The sequence below is a fragment of the Malaclemys terrapin genome, chromosome 6 (genome assembly GCF_027887155.1).
Source record: "Malaclemys terrapin pileata isolate rMalTer1 chromosome 6, rMalTer1.hap1, whole genome shotgun sequence".
Taxonomy (NCBI): domain Eukaryota; kingdom Metazoa; phylum Chordata; order Testudines; family Emydidae; genus Malaclemys; species Malaclemys terrapin.
In genome coordinates, this window is record NC_071510.1 from 38,768,130 (window position 1) to 38,781,473 (window position 13,344).

Sequence of the window (13,344 nt, forward strand, 5' to 3'; positions counted from 1 at the left end):
GTATAAATATACAGCACATGAAAAGATGGGAATTGCCTTACCAAGTGGGGGGTCGGTGCTAATGAGGCCAGTTCAATCTGGGTGGATGTGGCCCATTCCCAACAGTTGACAAGAAGGTGTGAGTATCAACAGAGGGAAAATTACTTTTTGTACTGACCCAGCCACTCCCAATCTTTATTCAGGCCTAATTTGATGGTGTCCAGTTTGCAAATTAATTCCAATTCTGCAGTTTCTCGTTGGAGTCTGTTTTTGAAGTTTTTTTTGTTGAAGAATGGCCACTTTTAAGTCTGTTACTGAGTGTCCAGGGAGACTGAAGTGCTCTCCTATTGGTTTTTGAATGTTACAATTCTTGATGTCTGATTTGTGTCCATTTATTCTTTTGCATAGAGACTGTCTGGTTTGGCCAAGGTACATGGCAGAGGGGCATTGCTGGCACATGATGGCATATATCACATTGGTAGATGTGCAGGTGAATGAGCCCCTGATGGTGTGGCTGATGTGGTTAGGTCCTATGATGGTGTACCTTGAATAGATATGCGTACAGAGTTGGCAACGGTGTTTGTTGCAGGGATTGGTTCCTGGGTTAGTGTTTCTGTTGTGTGGTGTGTAGTTACTGGTGAGTATTTGCTTCAGTTTGGGGGCTATCTGTAAGCAAGGACTGGCCTGTCTCCGAAGGTCTGTGAGAGTGAGGGATCGTCCTCCAGGATAGGTTGTAGATCCTTGATGATGCGCTGGAGAGGTTTTAGTTGGGGGCTGTAGGTGATGGCCAGTGGAGTTCTGTTACTTTCTTTGTTGGGCCTGTCCTGTAGTAGGTGACTTTTGGGTACCCTTCTGGCTCTGTCAATCTCTTTCTTCACTTCCCCAGGTGGGTATTGTAGTTTTCAGAATGCTTGATAGAGATCTTGTAGGTGTTTGTCTCTGTCTGAGGAGTTGGAGCAAATGTGGTTGTATCTTCGGACTTGGCTGTAGACAATCATGTGATGTGGTCTGGAGGTACGTATAGTAGTGGTCAGTAGGTTTCTGGCATAGGGTGGTGTTTATGTGACCATCGCTTATTTGCACTGAAGTGTGCAGGAAGTGGATCTCTTCTGTGGACTTGTCCAGGCTGAGGTTGATGGTGGGGTGGAAATTATTGAAATCCTGGTGGAATTCCTCAAGAGCCTCCTTCCCATGGGTCCAGATGATGATGATGTCATCAGTGTAGCGCAAGTAGAGTAGAGGCGCTAGAGGACGAGAGCTGAGGAAGCGTTGTTCTAAGTCAGCCATAAAAATGTTGGCATACTGTGGGACCATGCGGGTACCCATAGTAGTTCTGCTGACTTGAAGGTATAAATTGCCCCCAAATCTGAAATAGTTGTGGGTGAGGACAAAGTCACAAAACTCAGCCACCAGGTCTGCCGTGACATTATCGGGGATACTGTTCCTGACGGCTTGTAGTCCATCTTTGAGTGGAATGTTGATGTAGAGAGCTTCTACATCCATAGTGGCTAGGAAGGTGTTTTCTGGAAGATCACCAATGGATTGTAGTTTCCTCAGGAAGTCAGTGGTGTCTCAAAGATAGCTGCGAGTGTTGGTATCATAGTGTCTGACCAGAGAGTCTACATAGCCAGATAATGAACTAACTGCTCATGCTTTGTGTAATCTCACTGTAAGAGATCTCCTTATTTACTCATTTCTTATTTTGATTAATATTATGATTCAAGTTCTTGTATATCCAAATCTTTTGTTTTAACAGCAGGCGTGAAACCAGAACATTTCCTTCTGATCCGCATCCAAGCAGCATTAATGAATCTGTACAGTGCTATACCCATACCACCTTCTGAACTGCAACTCCTTATCCCTCTGTGTCAAAACATTACTATCTGAAGATGCTTAACAGTTGCAGAAATCACTGCATCTTATTTTGAGGTGCAAACTACAGGTCTGAACAGCAAAATTTCATTTGCCAGCAGGCTGAATTTTTCCCCTCTTTATAATCATGCAGTAAGTAGGCAAACTTCTTTCCCCTCTTCTCATAATTGCTTTCTTTGCTCTAACTTTCTGGTATATAGCTCATGAGATACTGCTGCAAGACAGCAGATAATAGTAACCAAACTCTGTAAGGTTTCTTTGGTCTGAGGCAAAGGATGCATGGTCGCTTTACTAATATAAGAAAACTTAGCTGATGAGTCTATTTCAGCAAAGCATTAATGTTTGTTTATATTTACTCCTCTATGGAATAAATGCTATATGATTGAGGGGATAAAAAAGAAAACAATATAAAAGAAACTACAGCCAAAATCAATCTCCTATTCCAGTACAGGGAGGAACTGCACAATATTGGCAAGCCACCCCCCTGGTCTTTTCTCTCTCTATGGCAAATGCCTAACTGAATACAGCTCTGTGTGATGCTTTATGACAATTACAGAGGTCTGTAGGCTTTCCTTTGTCTTCAAAGGACCAACAAAAGTACTGTAAGCACTGACATTTTAGGAACATAAAAAGAGCCCTCTAGCCAGGGAATTTCAATCAAGTACTAGTATTTATAAACCTTTACTTTTCCATCATAAATCTTTTACAAGAACAAGAGAAAGGGGGACTTCAGATTCTTTCTAAATGCTTGTCTACATGGAGAAGCTATTGCAAAATAAACTAGGGTGTGAATTTAAAGCACAGTAGCTATTCCACACTAGGTCCCCAGGTGGACAGTTTTTCTACACTGAGTTCCTTTTTGTGGATTAGTTTAATCCACTTCCAAAATGGAAATTTAACTGCAAAAAAGGCACTCTGTGTGTGGAATAAGCATGTCCACTTCAGGAGCTAGTGTAGAGTAACTATTGCCTGGCTGTTTCCCCAGGTTGACAAGCCCTTAGTTAATAGCAGACTTTTGGTGCTCATAGGTGTCTTAGAGGCAGCACAGAAAATACACTGAAGAGAAGCCCTCATCACAAGAGCTCACCAGCTATTGTTATCCATCATGTCTTATACTATTATTTGATTGTCCCTCCTACTGTGATGCATCATGTCACATTAATACAGCTATAAATCATGCCGGACATCATTATCTTTTAAAATAATAAATAATCTACCATCAAAGTTGTATGTTATCCATTAAATTGATTTTTTCCAAATAGTTCCCTTTTTCTATATAGCTGAGTAATTGTACACATGTTTAAAGTACAGCGCTATTGGAACAACTAGGTTACTTGTGGTATAATTTGCAAGCTTGTATATATTAACTATGATCTTTGCTGATTGATGACATAGCTTACATGGCTACAACGTGTGTATTCTTCTGAGGGTGAAATACACCAATGGGCTGAGTGCCTGCACAAGGCCTTTCCCCTATTTTGAGGTCTTAAGTGGGATTTATCATTTAAGTGGTGTAAAGGTCTTGCCCTGGCCCTCTACATAAGTGTTAATTTCACTTTGATTTAAGGGGGAAACAAAGCGGAATGAGAAGTTTGAGCAAAGATAGAGCAAGCAATAGAATGTAGACTAGACTTTTACAGAGAACAGTTTTCATTCTGCTGGTGAATGCTATGAAGAAAAAGTGAGACACAGAAATACCAGAGAATGAAAACTCCTTTCTGTTGGATTGATGGGAGGAAAGATAAACTTGCAGATGGCAATGGCTATTGAAGCACAGAGTGATGAAAATAAGGTAAGTAAGGGGTATACAGTTGTGCAAGTAAAATACAAAATGTAGTGATTGCTCTAAAATTCTTTAAGGTGACGGAAAGGTAACTATTCAGACTACCAGTCCCATTGAAAGAGAATATCCTAGAGTTCTTTTTAACAGCGGTAGCCTTAGTAAGTCAATATTTACCAAAAAATACCGCACTGTTGCAAGTGCCACAGTTCTTTCCTATGCGATGTATAAATGGAAATTGCAATATGTCAAATTCTATAAAGTAGTAACTATTGGCAAACAATTATTTTTTAATTGTGACCTCTCTACAACTCAGACTAAATATTTTGTACCTCATGATTTACTTTAATCGGAGGGTGTTTTCTGGCTTGTCATATTGCACGTTTTCTGTCTCTATAATGCAGGTGGTCCGACCATACCAGACAATGTCCAATCCTATGAGCAAACTGACAGTACTCAATAGTATGCACTCCCATTTCATTCTGGCTGACAATGGGACTACTGGCAAATATGGAGCAGAAGTGAAACTTCGTAGACAGCTGGAAAAGCACATCTCACTTCAGAAGATAAACACAAGTGAGTAACATATTTCATATTATTGTATAAATGACAACTATAGGAAGGACACTGAAAATCTAAGTAGATAAATGTTGATCTACAAAGGGGATGGGATTTTTTTAGTAACATGGTAAACATGAGTTACTGTATGTAAAGTAAACAAAAATAACATTTTAGGTGCACAAATGTACAAGTAGAGCTCAAATAACAAGTTGAATTAGTTTCTGGTAGTTTGACCATAGTGGCCAAAGCTATTAGGGTTCATTCCACGGCAAAGTTAGATTGAGTCCAAAATTTTTCTGTCATGGTACGTATATTTCTATATCCTTTAGACAACAAAGCAGTACTTCCAAAGACAAAATTAAAACTCAGAAAATGTAGGAAAATGTTCCATTTAGCAAGCAGGGAAGAAAACCAGTTGAATAGCAATTGAATCCACAGGCTCTTTGCTGAGAACTTTCAACAAAGTTGCATTTTAGAGCCAACTGTGGTGGTAACTTTTATGATATGGATACCTGAAACTGGAAAGAGACCACAAAATTAATTTAACCAAGCAGCCATTACATGGTAATAGAGTGTGTTGGAAAATTCTTGAGGCATCGTATTTTCATCAAAAAATGACCCATTTGTCAAAACAGAATTGGGTTCAACAAATTTCCCAACTCAAAAAAATGCCAAGAAAAAATTTCAAAATTGTCAAAATGTCTTATTTTGGAGTTTTCTAAACAAAAAATTATGAAATTTAAACTAATTAGACTGAAAGGGAGGTGTTCAATTTCTATCTGTTTTAAAATAAGTGTTTTGATTGACCCCAAAAAAATTAAAAAATCTTTTTCATTTAATTAATATTTTTGTAATTGTGACATTTCATCTCAATTCAAGATGAGAAAAGATTTTGAACTCTCGTAAATATTCATGGGACAGGATAACCATTTCACGCCCAGCTCTAAATAGTAGAGACTTTCATACATTATCAAACAGGGCTGAATTCAAACCAGCCACTTTGGGGTGAAGGCCTGTATATCAAGAAGGACCTTCCATGTTAAAGTTGAAATTCTTGTACATTTATATGGACGTTACAAACTAGATAACAAATGTGATTTAGCAGTTCAATATAGCAACTTATGAAGAGTGAAGTATGCCTCAGAGTTTCCAACTTCACTCCAAGATCCAACTGTTTTCATGCCAAAAAAGCCAAAATGGGAAGTATTTTCTAGATTATTGCTGTTTCCAGGTTTACTATTTTCACCCATCAGTGGGCCTCTCTTTTCTTCCCAGGTGGCAGTATGTACGTATCCTCGGCAAATATGCACAATATTATCTAAACTTAAGTTAACCAACAGCAAAGCATCATGTTCAACAATGGTACAAATAATGTAATCTTACTGTATCAAGCTGTGGCATAAATAATTACTTTGAGGACTTTTGAGGAGATTCAATCTATAGTACAACAATCACATTAGGGAAACTTAATGTAAAAATGACTTTATTGGAATTGTTGATCCCTTTTCACTTAGATATTTACCTTAGCTCATTTTAGGCAAAAGAATAAATTTACTGAAAGGCATTATTAGTATTAATGAATTAACTTTAAAAGCTTCAGCTGTTAAAGTTAGATACTTACCTGGCTGTTACCAGCATCTCCTAAACTATGGAGGACCTCTCTCCTTGACACCCTCCCACCCCCGCTGGAGCCACCTCATCCAAAATTATGTAACCCTTCCTCCCTCCTCTTCCATTCTTGTCCACACATTGGCTGATCTTCCATTGTGGCCCCAACTCATCTCTCTCTGACTCTTGCCCCTCAGTTGATCTTCAATTCTACCTTTACTACTTCATATACACACCTTCATATACCTCTGTCTTCATACACACACATCTTTAAAGATAACATATAAAGATGACTTGGCCCTGGAACATCTGCTTGAACTTTCAGCTCTGACTCATAATGCAATTCGGAGCACACCAAACTCTTCTGCCAGCCATATTATGCAAGGTTTCAAAGTGGAAGCATCAGAGCCTCAAATAAAAACAGTTTGGCCTTGCAACATATCTTCAGTGGTAGGGGGATCCAAAAGCCAGAGGAAGTGTTGGTGAGGCGACAGGAAATTTGGAAGAACTGGTGGAGGGAATGCTGCTGAGTGGGAGTTCACAGGTCATGGTGCAATGAAGTCTGGAAAGTGGGTGGCTTTACAAGAGGAGATGTAGGACTCGGAAATAACCTTCCGCCAAACAAAACAAAACATAGTGTACTTGAGTTTGTTTCAAAAATAATTCTGAGGCTTGCCAAGCTTAATTATTAAGGTTACCATATGGATGAGATAAAATAAAGAACACCTGCACAATTGGGTCAAACAGATGGCTGCTCTCTGATGCCTTTCCCTTAGACTTCTAGCAGAAAAAGCAGCATAGTGGACATCCTTACTTCTTGCCCCAGAATGCATAGTGGCACTGCTATGAAGGGACATACATCTGAACCAGAGTGTGCACAATTGTGGATGTATGCCCATATTTACAGTTTTAAATAATCAGCAGCCTGAAGTGGAAAATGCCCCTTGACAGTATCAGTCTCCGGTCCTCAGAGACAGAAAAGTCAGAAAAAGGCATGTTTTTGACCTAATCACAAAAGAGCAAAGGGCTAGGCAATAGCACAGATTCAGGAACTAATGAACAGTTGGCAAACCATCTCAGCCACAGATAGTAGGATTGTCGTTTTATTCAAAACATGTTATAAAAACTCTTGACCTTTCCCATCCCATACAAGATCTACATTTTGTGGTTTTGTTATTTTTTAATCATCTTTGCCTTGATTCTAGGTTCTTTTTCATTGTATTGAACAGTATTGTAGAGGCTCAGTAATGTAGACCACATCTAAACAAAGGCTTTTAGTTTGCACGACCTCCTAAAATAGCTGAAAACTAGATCATACACAAATATATTAGGCAAGTCAAAGGGGAGTAGAGATGAGTCTTATTTATTAAAATGTAAGAATAGAGGAGGCCTCCAAGTGTGCCAGATAATTCTGAAAATATAAACTAGTTCTCTCATTAAAGTGACATTATTCTTGATCACTCATCAGTGGCTAATATGCCTGTACTGAATGTAAAGCACTGTGCTTAGTTTAGGATCTGCATAAATGTATGAAGCACAATTAGGGAAATATCCTCAAGGAATATTTTCTTTGGAAATCAGTAATTAATACTGTTCCTGAGATTTAGAAAGCCTTATCCTCCACCACCACTTTCCCCTCACCCCACTTCTTACCTCCCTCATTGCCTCAATTCTGGATTTCAGTATTTGGCTCCATTAATGGTTTAGAAATTAGAATAATGTTTTCAGACACAGGGAAAGTTATCCAAAGTTGGTGTCTGTTGTGTCTGCAATTTGTGGCCCAGCACTCAGGGTCATATACTGGCTGTGTCAAAGTGAATTGTGCATGGAGTCAGAGATCAATATATGGACCTGAAAATGTGCTTAGAGCAAATCTTGCCTGCCCCTCGCCCCATGAGTGGAAAAAATACTTTAAACATAGCCAAGTTACCTGGATGAGGACAATTGTCACTGAAGTCTATGAAAGTGGAGGCTGCTGATCACCACTCTATACCTGAGCAGTGTGGAGCTCTTTCAGGAGGGAGACAAAGGGACTAGAACCGTGCCTTTATTGTGTAGGGGGAAAGTTGGAGGGATCCGTTGGACAGAGGGTGGGGAGGGGAGCTGTCTTACTTCCCCTTGTCCATGCATCCACCAGATACTGGGAATAGGTTATTTTCATTCCTGATGGGGCCCCATCTTCTCACAGACACAGATCCATTTTTGAAGCTGCCATCCAGGAACTCTCTCTTTCTTGGGACATGCTGAGGCATTGCATCTCCCCAGCTGCCAGTCAGCTGGAGAAGATCCACCCCACTTCCATCTCTGTGCAGAGTTGGGAAGATATTGTGTATGTTCATGGTTTCCTTGACCTCATCCTTGATTGTATGTAGGTTGGTGATCACTCCACTCCGTAGTCAGAGGAAAAGGGTTAAGACAGAGTTTGACCACTGCATGGCTGCCCCTGTGCAGAATTCTCTCCTCAGGTTATGAGCAGGTCTCTCTGAGCTGCCTGCTAAACTTATAACCTATTCATACAGTATTGCAAAGACAATTTGTCACAAAATAGAAGAGATAATTTATACCCAATTTAAATGCAGAATAAAAATAGTATTTTCCATTATATTTTAAGAATATTTTACAAATGAATTGTAAAATTATATTAATAGTTTCCATGAGAAATATTTAGAGAGCAAAGTTTCCCTACTCAAAGGGTAAAAGGCTTCATGGACCTATAACTAGAGTTCAGTTCTCTTCAACCTGTGATGCTATGAGTAGACTATTTCTACAATAGAGCAGACATTTAGGTTCCTTAACAGCCAGAACTAACACAGGCAAGTCAGACAATTTCTAATTCAGTGTTGTTATCCCTCACCACTAATACTTTACTGATTTCTGGTTCACTGCTTCTAAAAATGCACTTAATGCTGAAATGTCTCCCATTACAGTATATACATCATAGATGTTATCTGACTAGATCAAAATACTGCAAGTTTTGACTCTGAACATTTGGATAAGCTATAGCGTGGGGGTTGTTGCCAAGAGATAACATGGTACTGCTGCAGTTACGTTATGGCAAGCTACATGGAAATGCTTGAGTTCCACTCCTTTGGAAATCAAGCCAGTGACTCAGGTGCCAAAATAAAGATGTAGGTGCTTAAAATATGCTGAGAAATATGGCTAATTCCACTATTCAACAAGTTGGAATTACACAGGCACTGGTACCTGAAATATATATCACTACAGCATGGAAGCTATCTTGATTACTACTCTTCTGAAATTCTCAGGCATGCCTCCATCTCCTCTTGGCTACTGTCATTCCATTTTTAAAATCCATCTAAATCTAAACTTTCAACACTTCATTTTGTTCATATGGAGGATCACATCAGCCCCATCTTCCAAAATCTTAATAATTTCTTAACTATTTCAGAATCCATTACAAATATTCCCTGTAGTCTTCAATATCTTTTGTGGACTTTCTTTCCTTGTCTCTCCCTCACTTCGTCTCTCTCTTCAGCCCATCCCTCTCCGAATACCAGACCCACTCTTCTTTTACTTTTTCCTGTAGACGATGTAGCCTTCTAGTAAACAGACTTTCACCTTCGGAAATTGTCTCGTTGTGTCTTGACGTAGGTTCCGTTCCTGGTTCTGTCACAGATTTCATGTGTGGCCCTTGGCAAGTCACCTAACCTCTCCATTCTTTAATTTCCCTATATGTAAAATTTAAATAATAATACTAATCCAGAGGAGTGTTTTGAGGCTTAATATGGCAACGTTTACAAAATATTTTGAGGTATTCAGATAGAAGACATAAAAGTGCCAGATATTAACTTCTTCTTATACATCAAGATCCACCTTTTCCCTGGTATATGATCCAACTTCTTTGCTTAAGACAATCAAATCTCACTAACTGAGCCCATTCTGCTTTTCCCGTGCTTAGTTATTCTCCCCAACACTTGGGCATTTTACCTCTCCTCTACTTGCGTAGAAGCTACTGTATCTCTGTGATATGTTATAATCTGCTGTATATAGTTGTCTTGTTTATATGTATTTGGCTGCGGAATGTTGTTTGACAGTTTAATGTTGCTATACAGAATAGTTTGTGTTGCATGAGAGAACATAGATCATGTCTGAAGGGTGGAGAGAAGTAGGTTTTGAAGGTGCCAGTTTAAAAAACAAATTAGTTGAAACAGATGGGTTAATTTTCTTTTCCCCCAAATATGACTTTAACAATCATCAGATTAGAGATTGGTAAAAATTACATGATCCTGTAGAAATAAGAGCACAGCCAGGCCTTTGTTCCTTCTTCTGGGAAAATATTAAGGGACGACATGGAAGGAGGAGAGCTCAGTCCACCATCTGACTCAAACGATGCAACCACTGAACAGACAGTGGAATGCAGTGAAGCATCTAATTACTTAAAACAGCCTATTGCAAATCATCCAATTATAACATTCCCGGACATTAATGAAGCATTTCTATTAAATACTGATGTGTCAGTTATGACTGATGGTGCATTACTACTTCAGGTTTCACAATGGCATTGGAAATCTAGCTGCATTTATCAGTCATGCCTGAAAATTACTAAGTAGTAGAGTAAAAGCAGCAAAGAGTCCTGTGGCACCTTATAAACTAACAGACGTATTGGAGCATGAGCTTTCGTGGGTGAATACCCACTTCGTCGGATGCATGTGGTAGTGGTGGTAAAAAAAAAAAAAAAAGTTGTCATCCACAGTGCATTAAAAAATTCAGGTACTAAATTATTCACGTTTGCTATCTTCACAAATAATAAGTTTTCTAGCAGTTTGAGATAACTACAAGTGTAACATAATGCAACTGGTAGGTGTTGTCCAAAGGCTGTTTAAGCTTTGTTGGGGGAAAAATCATCCCAATTGGTTGACACTCTGTAGTGTACACATGTTGTTACAGAAAGTTCTCTGGGTAATTAAAAGAACACTTCAGTGGTACTCCATATGTTAAATAAATGTTACCCAGTGTTTACAAAGTCTCATGTCAGATACTCCTAGCTCTTTTTTCCACCTGATATCTTGGTGCCTATTTCTTTGCATATTTATTATTCGTAATCACTGTTGTTGTGATCTTATTGGTTACTTAAGTCATCAGGTATTGCTATTGCTCTCTAGATTGGTTGGCTCTCAAACCCATCACTTCAAACATGTAAACAGTATTTTTCTTGTTCTTGAATGTTCTTGTGGGAAGGAAGGGGGAAAATTCATTCATACAAGGGCCTAATCCTCAGATAGTGTAAATATGGGGCAGAACTCCAGAAAATCTGTCCTACAGATATTTATGGGAAATGAATAAAAGGTATTGTGACTATAGTAGGAGCAAATTCTCAGTTTTTATTTGAATGGATGTGCATAAATACTTTGTCACCAGCTCTAGTTAGTATTCTTATTAACTGATACCCTCACCTGGGTTTCAGAACCTGGAAACATAGCACAGAAAATGTATGTTTAATTATAGAATATCCTCACATACACAAGTATTCCAGCAAGCAGACAATTATTGTCCTTGCTTTGAACATGCTCATATATATTTGCTTCTGACAAGAAACTCAATATGGCAAGTATGGTGACAAGCCCATATACTATACCATTCTTGCCAGCTATATTTTCTTTTACAGTTAACGTTATTCTTAAAATCTAAAAGGAACCCTTAGAAGCAGAAAGTGCATATAGATTTCTGGAGCCTGTTTTCATTTTGAATCAGTACCTATGAAAATGGAATAGTCACTTCAGCCTATCTTTTGTTTCCTGTGAGTGTAGTGTCTTATTTGGAGATACGAGAAAACTCCACATGAGCAGATCATACATGGAAGTTACAACCGTGGTTAGTGTTTATTAAACATCAAATCATTCAGGCATTTTGAGATGCAGTTTGCTATCCTATTCCACAGGTTGTGCTCAACAAAAGGGAAATGAGCATTTTCAATACCAAGTAATTAGGTTTTTATAATTGGAAACAGCAAGTAAATATAACAAATACTCAAGTGCTGCATGAAAGTACCAACTCTGCCAATTTTGTGCTCTATTCTATCACCAAATGTTTGGACTTAATTCCCAGGGAACATTTTTTATTTAGTTTTGCATTCAGTATGCTTTATACGAGGGATAATTGACCCTCATGGTTGCGATAAGTGCAGAAAAAGGGGCTCATGAGACATTTGCAAACCTGATTTGTGGCCCTAAAGACTCTCCATTAGCTTTGGAAATTGATTTAAAAATCTTTGCTTACATTTACTTCATTTTCCTGTTCAGTATAAAGTGTAACTTTCGGCTGGGGGGCTTCACCTTCACAAGAGATGAAGAAGAAGAAGAAGAAGAAGAAGAAAAGGATATATAGATATAAAGCCTGGGCCCTAATCTGGTCATAATAGATAAGAAAAACAAATAAAGCCAGACATGCAGTTTTCTTTTATTAAAGTTCTTTGCTGTCAGTAAGAGTAGTTATTATGTTTCTCTTCAGGAAAAGCTGATGGAGCATTTTATATCTGCTGGGAAAATAGATTTTTAAAAAAACCCAAAAGCTGAGCTCTGTTTTAATTTTTTTTTTTTAATTTCTCCAGAAGTCTCTGAAATACAATAAAAATAAGGAACCAAAGAAGCCAGTTAATACACTGGAAGATATAATTGAAACACTTGCATTAAGCTGGTGGAAATAAAATCAAAGCATGCTATATTCTGTGTGGGTTTTCCTAAAATCAATCAAAATGTTTTAGTTAATTCATTTATGTAGCAACTTTCACAAACCAAAATGTGCTTTGTGGAATTGGACAAAATGCTTCTCTCTTCAAAAGCAGAATAGAGCAGTAGAATGGAAGAAGTCTAATTGGGTATGGTAGGCCCTTTAGCCATTTTCCCAGAGCAGGCAGGCCAACACAAGAGACTTGGGGGAACATGCTCTGCAGTGCAGGTAATTGTTGCGCCAATTTCAGTATATGTCCAAAGGAGGCTGGGTCACACTCCTGAGCCAGCAGACCAGATCTTCTAAAGGAAGTAGGGCTCTAGCCCCCAGTGAATACATTCAATGCTCTCCCAGCTTGGTGTTCAGTGTAAAAGGTAGGCCAGGTTCCTATCCAAGTGTTGCACTGTGGAGGGGGAAGTTTTTTGTACCCTCCCTTTTATGCAGGGACAGGAGTTTGCCCTATATAGAGAGTGAAATAATTTCACTCCCACCAAAATGCAGCAACCATTATGTAAGGTAGTAGCTATTGTATTATATCATGGCTACAAATAACATTACACAACACTTTAGGGACAGAGGAAGAGGATGAAGAATATCTTAACCAATTAAAGCCACCATGGGATTTTAAATAAGAAAAATGTAATTATCCATATTAGAATTTAATCAGGATCTCAGTGTCAACACCTCTACTCTCATGGACTCTTTAATGATCACAAGTGATCAAGATCTCAGCTTTACTTCTCATTAGTAAAACCAAAACTCCAAGCCAGCATCCCCAAGCACCCTCTTGAACTATTCGTTAAATACTGACTCCTAGGGCATGTCTACACTGCAGCTAGGAGCACGCCTCCCAGCTT

The 13,344-nt window shown here is 38.7% G+C and overlaps 1 protein-coding gene across 5 annotated transcripts in view; it reads left to right on the top strand.

Moving 5' to 3' along the window:
* Window positions 1–13,344, top strand: part of TRPM3 (transient receptor potential cation channel subfamily M member 3) — a 575,113-nt gene that overhangs the window by 419,062 nt on the left and 142,707 nt on the right. For all 5 annotated transcript variants that reach the window (XM_054032770.1, XM_054032773.1, XM_054032769.1 and 2 more), the window contains exon 6: window positions 4,036–4,207. In XM_054032770.1, coding sequence (XP_053888745.1) covers window positions 4,036–4,207 — 172 coding nt within the window. The remainder of the gene's footprint in view (window positions 1–4,035; window positions 4,208–13,344) is intronic.